The 17,146-nt window shown below is 43.2% G+C and overlaps 1 protein-coding gene across 4 annotated transcripts in view; it reads right to left on the bottom strand.

Annotated features, from left to right (window-relative positions):
* Positions 1-17,146, bottom strand: part of NFX1 (nuclear transcription factor, X-box binding 1) — an 83,810-nt gene that overhangs the window by 19,316 nt on the left and 47,348 nt on the right. For 2 of the 4 annotated variants that reach the window (XM_007968995.3, XM_037998326.2), the window contains exons 12-16: positions 14,489-14,571; positions 9,957-10,065; positions 8,281-8,400; positions 4,920-4,999; positions 217-447 (exon numbers count right to left, since the gene is read on the bottom strand). In XM_007968995.3, the coding sequence (XP_007967186.2) occupies positions 217-447; positions 4,920-4,999; positions 8,281-8,400; positions 9,957-10,065; positions 14,489-14,571 (623 nt within the window). Of the gene's footprint in view, positions 1-216; positions 448-3,300; positions 4,370-4,919; positions 5,000-8,280; positions 8,401-9,956; positions 10,066-14,488; positions 14,572-17,146 lie in introns of those variants that run through there. The other 2 variants (XM_007968994.3, XM_007968996.3) reach the window with 2 other exon arrangements.

The following is a 17,146-nucleotide window of genomic DNA, read 5'->3' as shown; positions in this document are numbered from 1 at the left end:
TCTGGTGGCAGCGGGTACCTGCTGAATCAAAAGGCCACACCAAGTTTGGCAGGCAGAAACCTGTGTGACTTACTCTACCTTTCTCTAACTTGTGGTTTTTGGCAACCAATGACCCCTGATTAAGATGCATGCCCAGGGGCTACTGTAGACAGTTCGGGACTCACTAGTAGCCTCAGAACCACAGTCAATGCTCCATCTGTGGCCAGAAATACCCACCTTGGCTTTACAAGCAGTCACAGGGCAGGGTGAGCTGGTATGGCAGGGTGCCATACACGGGTGACCACAGTCAGCTCTGGGGGTGGTGCAGGGCTGCTTGCAGGCCTCATCCACAAGACACTCCCCTTTGTGACACAGTCTCTGACATTTGTGCATCCCACATGGTAGCGTGGCACCGCAGGGTAATCCGCAAGAGATATCAACCAGGTGACAGGGGATGTTGCTCCGAAACTAGGAGAGACAGAAGTAGTCAGATTCTCATCTCCATGTGGGATTTGGGGTGAGTTTTAACTTCCTCTTAAAACATTTCTGAGCTTATAGCAGGTTTTTTTTGTTTTTGTTTTTCTGATACAGGGTTTTACTCTGTCGCCCAGGCTGGAGTGTAATGGCATGATTATGACTTTCCTGGGGCTCACGTGATCCTCCCACCTCAGTCTCCCAAGTAGCTGGAATTGCAGGTGCGTGCCACCACGCCCGGCTAATTTTTGTATTTTTTTTTTTAAGAGATGGGGTTTCACCATGTTGCCCAGGCTGGTCTCGAACTCCTGAGCGGAAGCAATCCACCTGCCTACGCCTCCCAAAGTGCAGATACAGGTGTGAGCCACTGCATCTGGCAATAATGGTTTGTATTTATTTATTTATTTATTTTGAGAGGAAGTCTCACTCTGTTGCCCAGGATGGAGTACGGTGGCGCCCATCTCGGGGCTCACTGCAACCTCCACCTCCAGGGTTCAAGGGATTCTCTAGCCTCAGACTCCCGAGTAGCTAGGATTACAGGTGTGTACTACCATGACCAGCTAATTTTTGTATTTTCAGTAGAGACTGGGTTTCGCCATGTTGGCCAGGCGGCTGGTCTTGAATTCCTGACTTCAAGCGATACACTTGCCTTGGCCTCCCAAAGTGCTGGGATTACAGGTGTGAACCACCACACTCAGCCTAGTTTTTAAAATAATAATTATTATTATTTTAATTTTTAGAGACAGGGTCTCACTATGTTGCCTAAGCTGGACTTGAACTTCTGGGCTCAAGTGATCCTCCTGCCTTAGTCTTCTGATTAGCTGGGACCATAGGTACATGCCACTACATCCGGCTTAAAAGCTGTATTTCTAAAAAAGCTCTATTTATCTGGAAAAAAAAGCATTTTGATTTTCAAAGTCTGAAAGGTCAGTTTGAGATGTAGAAAACAAACCTTAACTTTATTTAATAATCTCTGTTATGACTCAAAAGGATTTGTAGCAGAAGCCAAAAATGTGATCTGGGACATAAACTTTCCAAAGTGACAACAAACAAATGTAACTAGATAACTAGGGAGTGCCTGAATATGCTATGACTAACTGGGAGGGGCAGATGATCTTTTCCCTCCTTTCTGAACTGCTAAAGCAGAGTCAACAGACTAACTCTTATAGACGCGGGGGTGGAGGGCAACCTTGGCCTAGGGTTCTGAGACTGAGGGCCCTTTTTTGTTTGATTTTGCTTTTTTTTTTTTTTTTGAGACGATCTTGCTCTGTCGCCCAGGCTGGAGTGCAATGGCGCGATCTCAGCTCACTGCAACCTCCACCTCTCGGGTTCAAGCGGTTCTCCTGCCTCAGCCTCCCAAGTAGCTGGGACTACAGGTGTGTGCCACCATGCCCAGCTAATTTTTGTATTTTTAGTAGAAACAGGGTTTCACTATGTTGGCCAGGCTGGTCTCGAACTGCTGACCTCTGGTGATCCACTTGCCTCGGCCTACCAAAGTGTTGGGATTACAGGCGTGAGCCACTGCGCCCAGCCTGTTTTGCTTTTTTTTTGAGGCAGAATCTTGCTCTGTTGCCCAGGCTGGAGGGCAGTGGCATAATCATGGCTCACTGCAGCCTTGAACTCCTGGGTTCAAGTGATCCTCCTGCCTTAGACTTCCAAGTAGCTGGGCATACAAGCATGCCACTAAACCCAGCTAATTTTTGTATTATTATAGTCAGGATCCCACTGGTTGCCCAGGCTAGAAGGTTGTTTTCTGCAATTAAATACTTAACTCTCCTCATGTCTCCCAACTCATGGTCTCCACAACTTCAGGCAGTCCTGTCCTTTAAAAAATTTAGAGAAAATAGGCCATGCAACCCCCAATTCATTTTTTTTTTTCTTGAAAAATGGCCTATTTCCAGGTTTCCTCACCATAGGAAAAAGCTGCTGCAATTTTACTCTTGTAGGACCAAAGGCTAGTCTTATATATTCACTCAAATTCTTTCATGAACCCTCGAAATGAGGGATATACTTCTACTGCAGTGACACACAACTTCTCCCTTGAAGATACCTCCAACATCTAGGACACACGTTTCCCATCGCACTGGAATCCGTATTTTGGTGGAATGTAGTTCTCAATCATTAAACACTTACGTATTCTACCACCAGGGCAATGGGGATAATTTTCGCCGATGCTATGCCCTGTCATCCTCTCCACATTACTTTCTTCTTGCTATCCTTTAGGACGTTAATTCTTGCAAAACACCTGGAGAGCCCTTCCATCCTTAGCCCTCTGTATTTCCCACATTACTGCTATTGTCTGTTTTCATGCCTGCCTCCCAACCCAAAGTGAAAGCTTCATAAGGGCAAGGGTTAGTCTTGTTCACTTTCAAATCACCCAAACCTAGCCTGTTACCTAGCACATGGTAGGTACTCATACTCGATATTTGTTGAATGAAGTGTGAATAAGCCATCAACACAAAGATAACATATTGATGTTTTAGAATGGATAAACTGGAAAAGGTGAGATACATAGAAAAGAATAAATACCAAGGACTTGAGAACCACCCACAGGAAATCAGTGGAGGGATATACATCCATGAAGATAAAAGAATATGGCATGCTGTTACAGATGTCAAGAGAGTTTCATGAAATGTTGGCCAATACTTCAAGACGCAAAATAAGCAGGTTACAAAACAGTATCTTTTTTTTTTTTTTGGTATAGGACAGTTGGAATGTAGAAAACAGTATCATCTTAATCAGAGCAAGGAAAAATGTGTATCACATGTCTGGTGGTTTATATGCCAGAATGTTAGAGTATTTCTTTCTCAGTAGCAGAATTAAATCTTTTCAACTGTACAATAAATATGCATTTTTTTAATAGGACTTCACTTTATTGCATTTCATAGATATCACATTTTTTACAAATTGCAAGTTTGTGGCAACCCTGTGTCCAGCAAGTCTATCTGTTCCACTTTTCCAACAGCACATGCTCATTTCGTGTCTGCATCACATTTTGGTAATTCTCGCAACATCTCAGAATTTTTCATTATTCTATCTGTTATGGTGACCTGTGATCAGTGATTTTTTTTTTTTCCTTTTTCTTATTTCAATAGTTCTTGGGGAACAGGTGGTGTCTGGCTACATGGATAAGTTCCTTAGCAGTGATTTCTGAGATTTTGGTGTACCCATCACCCGAGGAGTGTACATTGTACCCAATGTGTAGTTTTTAAATTTTTTTTTTTTTTTTCGAGACGGAGTCTTGCTCTGTTGCCCAGGCTTGAGTGCAGTGGCACAATCTTGGCTCACTGCAACGTCCGCCTCCCGAGTTCAAGCAATTCTCCTGCCTCAGCCTCCCAAGTAGCTGGGATTACAGGGATGCACCACCATGCCCAGCTAATTTTTTTAGTAGAGATAGGGTCTCACCATGTTGGCCAGGTTGGTCTCAAACTCCTGACCTCGTAATCTGCCTGCCTTGGCCTCCCAAAGTGCTGGGATTCTAGGCATGAGCCACCATGCTCGGCCCCAGTGTGTAGTTTTTTTAATCCCTCACCCGCCTCCCATCCTTTCCCTAGAGTCCCCAAAGTCCACTGTATCATTCTCATGCCTTTGCGTCCTCATAGCTTAGGTCCCACTTATGAGTGAAAACATACGATGTTTGGTTTTCCATTCCTGAGTTACTTCACTTAGAATAATGGTCTCCAAATCCATCCAGGTTGCTGTGAATGTCATTATTTCGTTCCTGGCTGAGTAGTATTCCATGGTACGTATATATATATACACCACAATTTCTTTATCCACTTGTTGATTGATGGGCAGTTGGGCTGGTTCCACATTTTTGTAATTGTGAATTGTGCCGCTATAAACATGCGTGTGCAGGTATCTTTTTCATATAATGACTTCTTTTCTTCTGGGTAGACGCCCAGTAGTGGGACTGCTGGATCAAACGGTAAATCTACTTTTAGTTCTTTAAGGAATCTCCACAGTTTTCCACAGTGGTTGTACTAGTTTACATTCCCACCAGCAGTGTAAAAGTGTTCCCTTTTCACCACATCCACGCCAACATCTATTATTTTTTGATTATTGCCATTCTTGCAGGAATAAGGTAGTTATTAAAAAAAAAGTTGGTGTTTTAAAGTAAAATGATTGGAACAGACAACAGATCATTGGTTTTCAGGGGCTGGAAGTAGGGGACATTGAGTACACAGGGGCATGAAGGATGTTTGGGGGTGAGTGAACTGTTCTACATCTTGATTGTGGTAGTGGTTTGATGGTATGTATGCTTTTGTTAAAACTCATGGATCTGTATAATAAAAAGGGTAAATTCTGTTGTATGCAAATTATATCTTAAGAAAAAATTTTTAAGCAATGGAAAGTTTCTACTTCTGAATGTATTTACTTTGAGAAACGATGAGACTAACAATTCTTAAGTAATAAAATCATGAACCTCTGCCTGGAACAATGAGCACTTGAGAGAGAAAACTTACCTCATGCTTGCCCATGCACCACTTCTGAGTTAGGAAAGTGCAAGGGGGACACTTCTCCTCACTATGACAAGAATGATATACTGCAGAAAGAGAAAGGTAACTTTAGGAATACTTTCAAAATAAAGTCACATAAACCATTATACATCATATAAATGGCATACAGCATGAAACTTTTAAATTCAGAAACTGGGAGTACTTTTAAAAAATGGTCACAGGAAAGTAAAAAGTACCTGACTTTATGTTAAAGTGTTGAAGGACAAGCATGAGTGAGAAAAAGAAACCCAACCAAGGCGGAAGAGACATGCCCAAACAGAAGCAGAGGCGGCAGCTTTCTCATCTCATCTCTTGCAGCACAGCCATATGGTCCATCCAATTCTACTATGTCATTCTTTTGGCCCTACCTTAACAGCAACTGCTCACTTCTGCTCAGATATCTTTGCTATTAATTCCATCTAAAATGCTTCTGCTGATTCCTTCCAATTTCATTACTGCCTATAAGGGGCAGTTCATCAAAACTCACTTCCTACAATGAAGCCTTCCTTGGCTGACCACACTCTAGCCTGAGCTCCCTCACACTTCCTGGTGTCTCAGTTCCTACGCAGATGGGTTGCTGCCACATTATTTAGCCCATCTGCATGTGAAGGGTGGTTGTATCATGTGTATTGAACTACCATTCTCCTCCTCGCAGGGAGAACGTAAGAACCTCATGGTCACGGGGTATTTTCGCAGGGAGAACGTAAGAACCTCATGGTCACGGGGTGTTTTCACAGGGAGAACGTAAGAACCTCATGATCATGGGGTATTTTTCTCTTCCTCTGAAGTTCCCTCTGTGTCTGACACCATGTTAGAAATACAGTAAACACTTAAGAAAATGGAAATGAATGGGGAACAAAATAGGCTAAAACAACACAATTCACAAATGGTGAAGTTCTTACTATGGATCTTGCCCAGCAGGATTTGGGCTTCATCTGTAACACCTGCAAGTAAGTGTAAAGGAGGGAATGGGTGGGGACTGGCCTGGGCATGTACTTCATGCTGGTATGAATGCCACAGGAGGGGCTTTCAAACTATGCTGGGAGGACTATCCTAAGATTCCCAAAGAAGGAGGGAACATTCCACTTAATGAAGAATTTAAGATCTGTTTTACTCCATTAACTTAAAAAATCAAGAGCTGGTTTTCTAGTTTTAAGTCTGAATCATATTGCCAGACTAACTGTGGGTATCAAATCTGGTCCCCTGAATTATTTCAGGTTTGCCTCTGGTATTTGGTAAAATGAAATGATGAGCCCAGTATGGTGATAGAGGAAAGCCAGCAACCAGACTTGACAGATACAGAAATTGAGTGATGTCAAGTGGTTGTTGGCCTGGTATCTGAGCAGTTTATCAGAGAAAAACTGGAAACACTGAAATGTCCAGCAACACAAGACTGACTGAGTAAGTTATGGTCCATCCATGTAACAGGACACTCAATTGCCATTAAAAATTTATATTAAAAAAAAAATACTGACAAGGTGACAGATTAAAAATATAATAATAAGAGTGGGAAAAAAGTTAGTTAAAAGCATTCAGTTCAGTAAGATCCCATTTTTATTTTGGGAAAAAAATGCAAACATATATATTTGCACATGGCAAAAGATCCTGAGAAATACATGTAAGGTATAATTCTTAGGAGGTGACATATAATAGATTATTTAATTTCAAACTTCGACTTTATTTTTTTTTTTTGAGTCAGAGTCTCACTTTGTCACCCAGGCTGGAGTGCAATGGTGTAATCTTGGCTCACTGCAACCTCTGCCTCCTGGGTTCAAGTGATTCTCTTGCCTCAGCCTCCCAAGTAGCTGCGATTATAGGCATCTGCCACCATGCCAGGCTAAGTTTTATATTTTTAGTAGAGACAAGGTTTTACCATGTTGGCCAGACTAGTCTCAACCTTCTGACCTCAGGTGATCCACCTGCCTTGGCTTCCCAAAGAGAGGCGTGAGTCACTGCACCTGGCCTTTTTTACTTTTTTTTTTTTTTTTTTTGAGACGGAGTCTCACTCTGTTGCCCAGGCTGAAGTACAGTAGCACGATCTTGGCTCACTGCAACCTCTGCCTCCCAGATTCAAGCAATTCTCCTGCCTCAGCCTCCCGAGTAGCTGAGATTACAGGTGCCTGCCACAATGCCTAGCTAACTTTTGTATTTTTAGTAGAAACAGGGTTTCACCATGTTGGCCAGGGTGGTCTCGAACTCCTGACCTCAAGTGACCCGTCCACCTCGGCCTCCCAAAGTGCTAGGATTACAGGCACGAGCCACTGTGCCTGGTCTCTATTTTCTTTTTTTTTCTTTTTTTTTTTTTTTTTTGAGGCGGAGTGTAGCTCTGTCGCCCAGGCTGGAGTGCAGTGGCCGGATCTCAGCTCACTGCAAGCTCCGCCTCCCGGGTTCACGCCATTCTCCGGCCTCAGCCTCCCGAGTAGCTGGGACTACAGGTGCCCGCCACCTCGCCCGGCTAGTTTTTTGTATTTTTTAGTAGAGACAGGGTTTCACCGTGTTAACCAGGATGGTCTCGATCTCTTGACCTCGTGATCCGCCCGTCTCGGCCTCCCAAAGTGCTGGGATTACAGGTTTGAGCCACCGCGCCCGGCCTTCTTTTTTGAGACAGAGTATCAGTCTGTCACCAGGCTGGAGTGCAGTGGTGTGATCTCAGCTTACTGCAACCTCTGCCCCCGGGGTTCAAGTGATTCTCCTGCCTCAGCCTCCTGAGTAGCTGGGACCACAGGCGCATACCAACACACCTGGCTAATTTTTATATTTTTAGTAGAGACGGGGTTTTACCATGTTGGGCAGGATGGTCTCGAACTCTTGACCTCATGATCTGTCCCCCCCTTGGTCTCCCAAAGTGCTGGGATTACAGGCGTGAGCCACTGCGCCTGGCCCTCGCCTCTACTTTCTTAATTTTAATAGGATAAATACATATTGCTTCTATAACAACAAAAAAGTCACTTTTAATTTTGTAAAAAGACGCTAAATTTCAAAATATGCACTAAAGTGGAGACCACAAAGAAAGAAAAGTTCTTGAGAGATAAGATCAGCTGGGGTGTCTTCCAACATTTTTAGGTGTCTTTGACATCCTTAGAGTAAACCAATGGAGTAAACCAACTATATCACAATGGATTGGATGCAGAAGTAGATATGAGAATTCAGGTGTGATTCCAAGCTGTGGCCCAGATTACAGACCCACCTTCACAGAAGCAGCCCCTGAGCATGGGAGCAAGGGGCAGCCATCACAGCATGACTTGAGAGCAGCAAAGACAGTTACACAGCAGGATCCTAAATGACACGGTGTGAGCAGGCTGAAGTGTGAAGACAAGATGCTACTCACCTGGATGGTCACATTCATGGACTCTAGCGCAGGTTTGGGTACATTCAGGGGGCCTAGTACCACAGGGAACTGGAGGGTAAATCACTGATGCACCACAATGGCAGGTTAATTCATCAAAACCTGGTGGAGCAGCAGGTAAAACAAAAGAATCCTTTCTGAGTTTGGGATGTGCACATACATATTTACACACACACACACACACACATGCACACACACATTTTTGCTTGTAATTTTAGCAGAGAATTTTTGGAGGTGTTACTTTTTTTAAAGGAGGTTTTTATTTTATTAAACTTTTATTTTATTAAAACTAAGCTGGTGAAAAAGGCATGCACAGATATGAAGTTTCATTTACTACTATGACCCTGACAGCTTCCCAATACTTTTCCCAACCTATTTCTAGACTGGAGATTATAAGAATGACTGAGTTTTTAATATTATAACAGGAAAGTTATCAACATTTCAAAGATCACATAAGAATTATTTTCCAAATGATCAATGTGGGCTGTTATAAAATCATGCACGGGGCTGGGCGCGGTGGCTCACGCCTGTAATCTCAGCACTCTGGGAGGCCGAGGTGGGCGGATCACGAGGCCAGGAGATCGAGACCATCCTGGCTAACATGGCGAAACCTTGTCTCTACTAAAAATACAAAAAATTAGCCGGGCGTGGTTGTGGGTGCCTGTAGTCCCAGCTGCTGGGGAAGCTGAGGCAGGAGAATGGCGTGAACCCGAGAGGCGGAGCTTGCAGTGAGCCAAGATCATGCCACTGCACTCCAGCCTGGGTGACACAGCAAGACTCTGTCTCAAAAAAATAAAATATAAAATAAAATAAAAAATAAAATAAAATAAAATAAAATAAAATAATGCACGGGTAAAAAGATCCATTCAAAGTATAAGAAAGTCCAATAAATTTTAGTGACAGAGAACAAAAACACTGAGCCAAGTCCTTTCTAAAATGAAGTTGAATTTTGGTGTAATTTCAAAGAATATCAGTAATTATTTGAAAACATCTTTAAAATACTCTTCCCTTCTCCTGTGTAAGGTTATCTGTGTAAGGATGGATTTTTTTTCATATACCTCACCTGTATCATGATGGATTGGATGCAGAAGTAGATATGAGAATTCAGCTATCTTCTAATAAACCAAGTATCCACCATTCTATATTTTTGAAGTTATCTTAAAAATTTTTGTGATTACATGCAATGAATATATTATTATTATTAAATATACTAATAAATTATTTTTTAAATTTCTCAGTTTTAATTTCTAATATGGTAGATACAGATAAATACAACTCACATAAAAAGAGCTCTTTAGGATACTTTTTAGTAATGTAAATGAGCCCTACTACAAAAAAGTTTGCAAACTGCTGCTAATAATATAGAGAAAGAAGATTGTTGAGGACAGAACCTAGGCAAATAACATACATGAGGCAGGTAGCAGAGAAGGAATCTATCAACAAACTAGGCCCCATCTGAGGATCACTGCTCATATCACAAGTTTTCAGGGACTACAATACAGCATTAGAAGTAACTTTAAAGAAAGTCTCAACATATTGGAAATACGAAGGCTTAGTTCAAGAATCCATACCATTCTAAGTAAATCAATCTCTCAAAGTATATTATGTCTGAATTTCTAAAAAACTCTTCTAATAAACTATATAGTAAAGACACTCACTGGCTTGCCAGCATGTCTGGCAGTTTCCACGATGACAAGGTTCTTCACACCTATGAAGGCCACAACGGAGTTTCCTCCCACAAATCAAAGGACACTTGTGCTCCTTATCCTGGGAAGAGAGATTTATATTTGTTCATAAAATGGTCTTCATTTTATATTTTCCATAAACAACAACAAGATTAATAAAAACAAAGCTCTACACATTTATGGATAAAATGATGTCTGGAAATACCTTCAAAATAGCCACAAAAGGGAGAGTAGGTGGGGATGAAGATAAAACAAAATTCGTCACGAGGTGATCAATACTAAAGCTGGATGTTGTGTATACGGGACTCTCTATACTAGTCTCTCTGCTTCTGCATATATTTGAGATATATACATATATATATATATATTTTTTTTTTTTTGAGATGGAGTCTCGCTCTGTCACCCTGGCTGGAGTGCAGTGGCGCAATCTCGGCTCACTGCAAGCTCCGCCTCCCAGGTTCACACCATTCTCCTGCCTCAGCCTCCTGAGTAGCTGGGACTACAGGGGCTTGCCACGATGCCTGGCTAATTTTTTTTGTATCTTTAGTAGAGACAGGGTTTCACCGTGTTAGCCAGGATGGTCTCGATCTCCTGACCTCATGATCCGCCCACCTCGGCCTCCCAAAGTGCTGGGATTACAGGCATGAGCCAGTTTGAAATTTTAAAAAAATGTATTTTATTTTTACATTGTGTGTGTGTCTTTGTGTGAGAGAGACAGGGTCTCACTCTGTTGCCCAGGCTGGAGTGTGGTGGTGCGATCTCGGCTCACTGCAACCTCCACCTCCCGGATTCAAGCAATTCTCCTACCTCAGCCTCCTGAGTAGCTGGGATTACAGGTGCCCACCACAATGTCCAGGTAAGTTTTAAATTTTTAGTAGAGACAGGGTTTCACCATGTTGGCCAGTCTGGTCTGGAACTTCTGACCTCAAGTGATCTGCCCGCCTTGGCCTCCCAAAGTGCTGGGATTACAGGCATGAGCCACCACGTCCAGCCTTATTTTTACATTTAAATCTATTTATTTATTAGAGACCAGGTTATGAGATGGGCATTTTTGTAGTTTTGGTAGAGATGGGGTTTTACCATGTTGCCAAGGCTGACCTTGAATTCCTTGGATTAAGTGAGATCCACCCACCTCAGCCTCCAAAAGTGGAATTACAGGTGTGAGCCACCATGCCTGGCTGTAAATTTTTTTATAAGAAGAGGAAGTCTTTAAGCCTTCTAACACTAGTTTATAATACTTGCACAATTCATCATTCTTCACTTTAATATATAAATTTTAAAAATAATTATGTATGTTATATACATACATACACATGTATTACCTTGCTATTGGTACTGTGTTATCTTGTTTATGTATATACACACTGATACAGTTTGGCTGTGTCTCCAACCAAATCTTATCTTGAATTCCCACATGTTGTGGGAAGGACCTGGTAGGAGTTAACTAAATCATGGGGGGGAAGGTCTTTCCCATGCTGTTCTCTTGATAGTGAATAAGTCTCCCGAGATCTGATGGCTTTATAAGGCCGAGTTTCCCTGCATAAGCTCTCTCTCTGCCTGTTGCCATCCATATTAAGACGTGACTTGCTCTTCCTTGTCTCTCACCATGATTATGAAGCCTCCCCAGCCACTTGGAACTGTAAGCCCATTAAACCTCTTTTTTTTGTAACTTGCCCAGTCTCGGGTATGTCTTTATCAGCAGTGTGAAAACAGACTAATACAGTAAACTGGTACCAGTAGAGTGGGGTGCTGCTGAAAAGATACCCGAAAATGTGGAAGTGACTTTGGAACTGGGTAACAGGCAGATGATGGAACAGTTTGGAGGGCTCAGAAGAAGACAGGAGAATGTGGGAAAGTTTGGAACTTCTCAGAGACTTGCTGAATGGCTTTGCCCAAAATGCTGATAATGATATGGACAATAATGTCCAGGCTGAGGTGGTCTCAGATGGAGATGAGGAACTTGTTGGGAGTTGGAGCAAAGGTGACTCTTGTTGTTTTATCAAAGAGAGTGGCAACATTTTGCTCCCGCCCTAGAGATCTGTGGAACTTTGAACTTGAGAAAGATGATTAAGGGTATCTGGTAGAAGAACTTTCTAAGTAGCAAAGCATTTAAGAGGTGACTTGGGTGCTGTTAAAGGCATTCAGTTTTAAAAGTGAAACAAAGCATAAAAGTTTGGAAAATTTGCAGCTTGCCAATGTGACAGAAAATTCTATTTTCTGAGAAGAAATTCAAGCTGACTGCAGAAATTTGCATAAGTAATGAGGAGCCAAATGTAAAACCCCAAGACAATAGGGAAAATGTCCCCAAAGCATGTCAGAGGTCTTCACGGCAGCCCCTCCCATGACAGGCCTGGAGGCTCAGGAGGAAAAAATGGTTTTGTGGGCCGGCCCTAGGGTCCCTCTGCTGTATGCAGCCTAGGGACTTGGTGCCCTGCATCCCAGCCACTCCAGCTGTGGCTGAAAGGGCCCAACACAGAGCTTGGGCCATGGCTTCAGAGTGCAAGCACCAAGCCTTGGCAGCTTCCATGTAGTGTTGCGCCTGTGGGTGCACAGAAATCAACAACTGATGCTGGAAACCTCTGCCTAGGTTTCAGAAGATGGATGGAAACACCTGGATGTCCAGGCAGAAGTTTGCTGCAGGGGTGAGGCTGTCACAGAGAACCTCTGCTAGGGCAGTGCTGAAGAGAAATGTGGGGTTGCAGCCCCCACACGGAGTCCCTACTGGGGTACCAGCTAGTGGAGCTGTTAGAAGAGGGTCACTGTCCTCCAGACCCTAGAATGAGAGATCCACTGACAGCTTGCACTGTGTGCCTGGAAAAGTCACAGACACTCAACACCAGCCTGTGAAAGCAGCTGGGAGGGGGCTGTATGCTGCAAAGCCACATGGGCGGAGCCGTCCAAGACCATGGGAACCCACTTCTTGCATCAGCGTGACCTAGATGTAAGACATGGAGTCAAAGGAGAGCATTTTGTAGCTTTAAGATTTGACTGCCCGGCCGGGCACAGTGGCTCACGCCTGTAATCCCAGCACTTTGCGAGGCCGAGGCAGGTGGATCACAAGGTCAGGAGATCAAGACCATCTAAGATGGTGAAACCCCGTCTCTACTAAAAATACAAAAAAATTAGCTGGGCGTGGTGGCGGGCGCCTGCAGTCCCAGCTGCTCGGGAGGCTGAGGCAGGAGAATGGTGTGAGCCTGGGAGGCAGAGCTTGCAGTAAGCGGAGATCCCGGAGACAGCAAGACTCCATCTCAAAAAAAAAAAAAAAAAGATTTGACTGAATTTCGGACTTGCATGGGGCCTGTACCCCTTTGTTTTGGCCAACTTCTCCCATTTGGAATGGCTGTATATACCCAATGCCTGTACCCCTATTGTACCTAGGAAGTAACTAATTTGCTTTTGAATTTACGGGCTCACAGGCAAAGCAACTTGCCTTGTCTTGGATGAGACTTTGGACTGTAGACTTTTGAGTTAATGCTGAAATGGGTTAAGACTTCGGGGGACTGTTGGAAAGGCATGATTGGTTTTGAAATGTGAGGACATGAAATTTGGGAGGGGCCAGGGGCAGAATGATATAGTTTGGCTGTGTCCCCACCCAAATCTCATCTTGACTTCCAATATGTTGTGGGAGGGACCTGGTGGGGGCAGGTCTTTCTCGTGCTGTTCTCGTGATAGTGAATACGTCTCATGAGATTTGATGGCTTTATAAGGCCAAGTTTCCTGGACAAACTCTCTTTCTCTGTCTGCCGCTATCCATGTGAGATGTGATTTGCTTCTCCTTGCCTTCCACCATGATTGTGAGGCCTCCCCAGCCACTTGGAACTGTAGATCCATTAATCCTCTTTCTTTTGTAATTTGCCTAGTCTTGGGTATGTCTTTATTGGCAGTGTGAAAATGGACTAATACATACATACATATACATACACGTTTATACATACATGTTATCATGTCATATATTACATATATGTTATCTTGGTTTTTTTAATATATAAAAGAGTATATTAGATAACAGAGTACGAATAGCCAGCTAGTGCTTTATTTAGCGCCATAAAAGCAAATATTTTAAATAAACATTTTATTTTTAAAAATCTTTTTTAAAAATGTCACAATAATTTTTCCTACTGACCTGACCTAAGCAGTACATGAAACCTGAAACCCAAGTTGCTAAGTCCAGTCTGTGTTGGGACAACACACAATCTCCTGCAGAAGACTGTGTGCTCATCTAGGGGTCTCGGGCTCTGGGGTATGAGACATTCTCTTTCCTCTTTCTCTTCCTCTGTGTTGCTACTAGATGCCACTGGCTGACTTCTTGACCTGGGTGAGACTAAAAAGGCCCCGTCTGTCTCTTTGTAGAGAGGTTATGGGGACTATGAGAGCTCTTCGACTGCTGCTTAGGGGCCCATACCAATGACTTTTAAATCTGGGTTGCATTCTCCACATGGCTCAGGCTTCCAGAAGCCCAGCCCCTGGATGAATGGAATCTGATTATGCCTAATAAGTCCACTTACCACACAGCATATCTCATTACATTTATGCCGTCCACACAACCGTTTCTTGTTACACCGCTTGTCACACATAAATGTAGCATCTGCTGTGGCCAATTAAAAAGAAAAAAGAAAAACAGGCAAAGGATATAACATTCATTCCACAAATATTTGAGTGACTATAAGCTAAAAGATTACAATAGTAATAATACAATTGTAATAATGTAAATGCAGTTTTTTTTGTTTTTTTTTTTTGAGACGGAGTCTCTCTCTGTTGCCCAGGCTGGAGTGCAGTGGCATGATCTTGGCTCACCACAACGTCTGCCTCTTGGGTTCAAGTGATTCTTGTGCCTCAACCTCCCAAGTAGCTGGGCTTACAGGTGCCCGCCACCACAGCCGGCTAATTTTTGCATTTTTAGTAGAAGCAGGGCTTCACCATGTTGTCCAAGCTGGTCTTGAACTCCTGATCTCAGGTGATCCGCCTCCCATGGCCTCCCAAAGTGCTGAGATTAAATGAATGCGCCACTGTGCCTGGCCTTTTTGCTTTCTTTTTTTTTCTTTTTTTTGAGATAGAGTCTCACTCTATTGCCCAGGCTGGAGTGCAGTGGTGCAATCTTGGTTCACAGCAACCTCCACCTCCCAGGTTCAAGTGATTCTCCCACCTCAGACTCCCGAGTAGCTGGGATTACGGGTGTGTGCCACCACGCCCGGCTAATTTTTGTATTTTTAGTAGAGACCGGGTTTCGCCATGTTGGCCAGGCTGGTCTCGAACTCCTGACCTCAGGTGATCCACCTGCCTTGGCCTCCCAAAGTGTTGGGATTCCAGGTGTCAGCCACCATGCCAGGCCGTCAGTTTTTTTTTTTTTTTTTTTTTTTTAAAGAGACAGGGTATCTTTCTGTCACCCAGGCTGGAGTGCAGTGGCATTAACATAGCTCACTGTAACCTCGAATTCCTGGGCTCAAATGAGCCTCCCATCTTGGCCTTCCAAATGTTGGGGTTACAGGTGTAAGCCACTCTGCCCAGCTGAAAATGCATACTAAAATATCAATTTTCACCTTTAAAACTGTCTAAAAAAAAATAGCAATGGTAGGGTTTAAGGTGTGGAGAAAAAGGCACACTCATCTTGGTAGATGGGTGTACAAACTTTTGCAGTCCATGGGGGACTGATTCCAGGACCTCCCTTGGATATCAAAATTCACAGATATTCAAGTCTCTTATACAAAATGGTATAATATTTGCATATAACCTATGCACACTCTTCTTTATACTTCAAATCTTCTCTAGATTACTTATAACACCAAATACAATGTAAATGCTATCTAGATAGTTATTGTTTAGAAAACGATGATGAGAAAAAATTTTGTACATGTTCAGTACAGATGTAATTTGTTTACAAATTTGTCTTTGAATATTTTCAATCTATGGTTGGTTGAATCCATGGATATGGAACCCGTGGGTGTGTAAGGCTGGCTGCATGTATGTTTCTATCAAAAATTTAAGTGTGGCTGGGCATGGTGGCTCCTGCCTGTAATCCTAGCACTTTGGGAGGCTGAGCCAGGAGGACTGCTCGAGCCCAGGAATTCAAGACCAGCCTGGGCAACACAATGAGACCCTGTCTCTACAAAAACTTGCTCACTGCAACCTCCGCCTCCTGGGTTTAAGCGATTCTCTTGCCTCAGCCTCCCGAGTAGCTGGGATTACAGGTGCCCACCACCATGCTGGCTAATTTTTTGTAGTTTTAGTAGAGATGGGGTTTCACCTTCTTGGCCAGGCTAGTCTCAAACTCCTCACCTCAAGTGATCTGCCAGCCTTGGCATCCCAAAGTGCTGGGATTACAGGTTTGAGCCATCGCACCCAGTCCTGCAAAAACTTTTAAAAATTAAGTTTTTAAAACTTAATTAAAAGTTAATTAAGCCATGGGCATGGTGGCGCATGCCTGTGGTCCCAGCTATTTGGGAGGCTGGTGTGAAAGGACCACTGGAGCCCAGGAGATCAAGGTTGTAGTGAGCTGTGATCTGCCACTACACTCCAGTCTAGGCGACAGAGAGAGAACTTGTCTCAAACAATAAATATATTTTAAAAATCAACAATGAAATATCAGAGACATCATATCATGTGGTAGTGATATATCACTTCACTAGGATGGCTATGATTTTAAAAACCCCCAAAATGGCCGGGTGTGGTGGCTCAAGCCTGTAATCCCAGCACTCTGAGAGGCTGAGGCGGGTGGATCATGAGGTTAGGAGTTCGAGACCAGCCTGACCAACATGGTAAAACCCCGTCTCTACTAAAAATACAAAAATTAGCCAGGCACGGTGGTGGGCACCTGTAATCCCAGCTACTCGAGAGGCTGAGGCAGCTTAATCACTTGAACCTGGGAGGCGGAGTTTGCAGTGAGCCGAGATTGCACCATAGCACTCCAAGCCTGGGCAACAGAGTGAGACCCCATCTCAAAAAAACAAAAACAAAAACAAAAACAAAAAAACTCAGAAAATAACAAGTATTGACAAGGATGTGGAGAAAACGAAACCCTCACACATTGCTGGTAGGAATATAAAATGGTGCAGTCACTGTTGAAAACAGAATGGCAGTTTTTCAAAAAAAGTAAACACAAGATTACCATCGGATCCAGCAATTCTACTCCTAGATATATACCCCAAAGAAATGAAAATAGGTATTCA

The sequence above is a fragment of the Chlorocebus sabaeus genome, chromosome 12 (genome assembly GCF_047675955.1).
Source record: "Chlorocebus sabaeus isolate Y175 chromosome 12, mChlSab1.0.hap1, whole genome shotgun sequence".
Lineage (NCBI taxonomy): Eukaryota > Metazoa > Chordata > Mammalia > Primates > Cercopithecidae > Chlorocebus > Chlorocebus sabaeus.
This window is presented reverse-complemented; position numbering and strand designations above follow the sequence as displayed.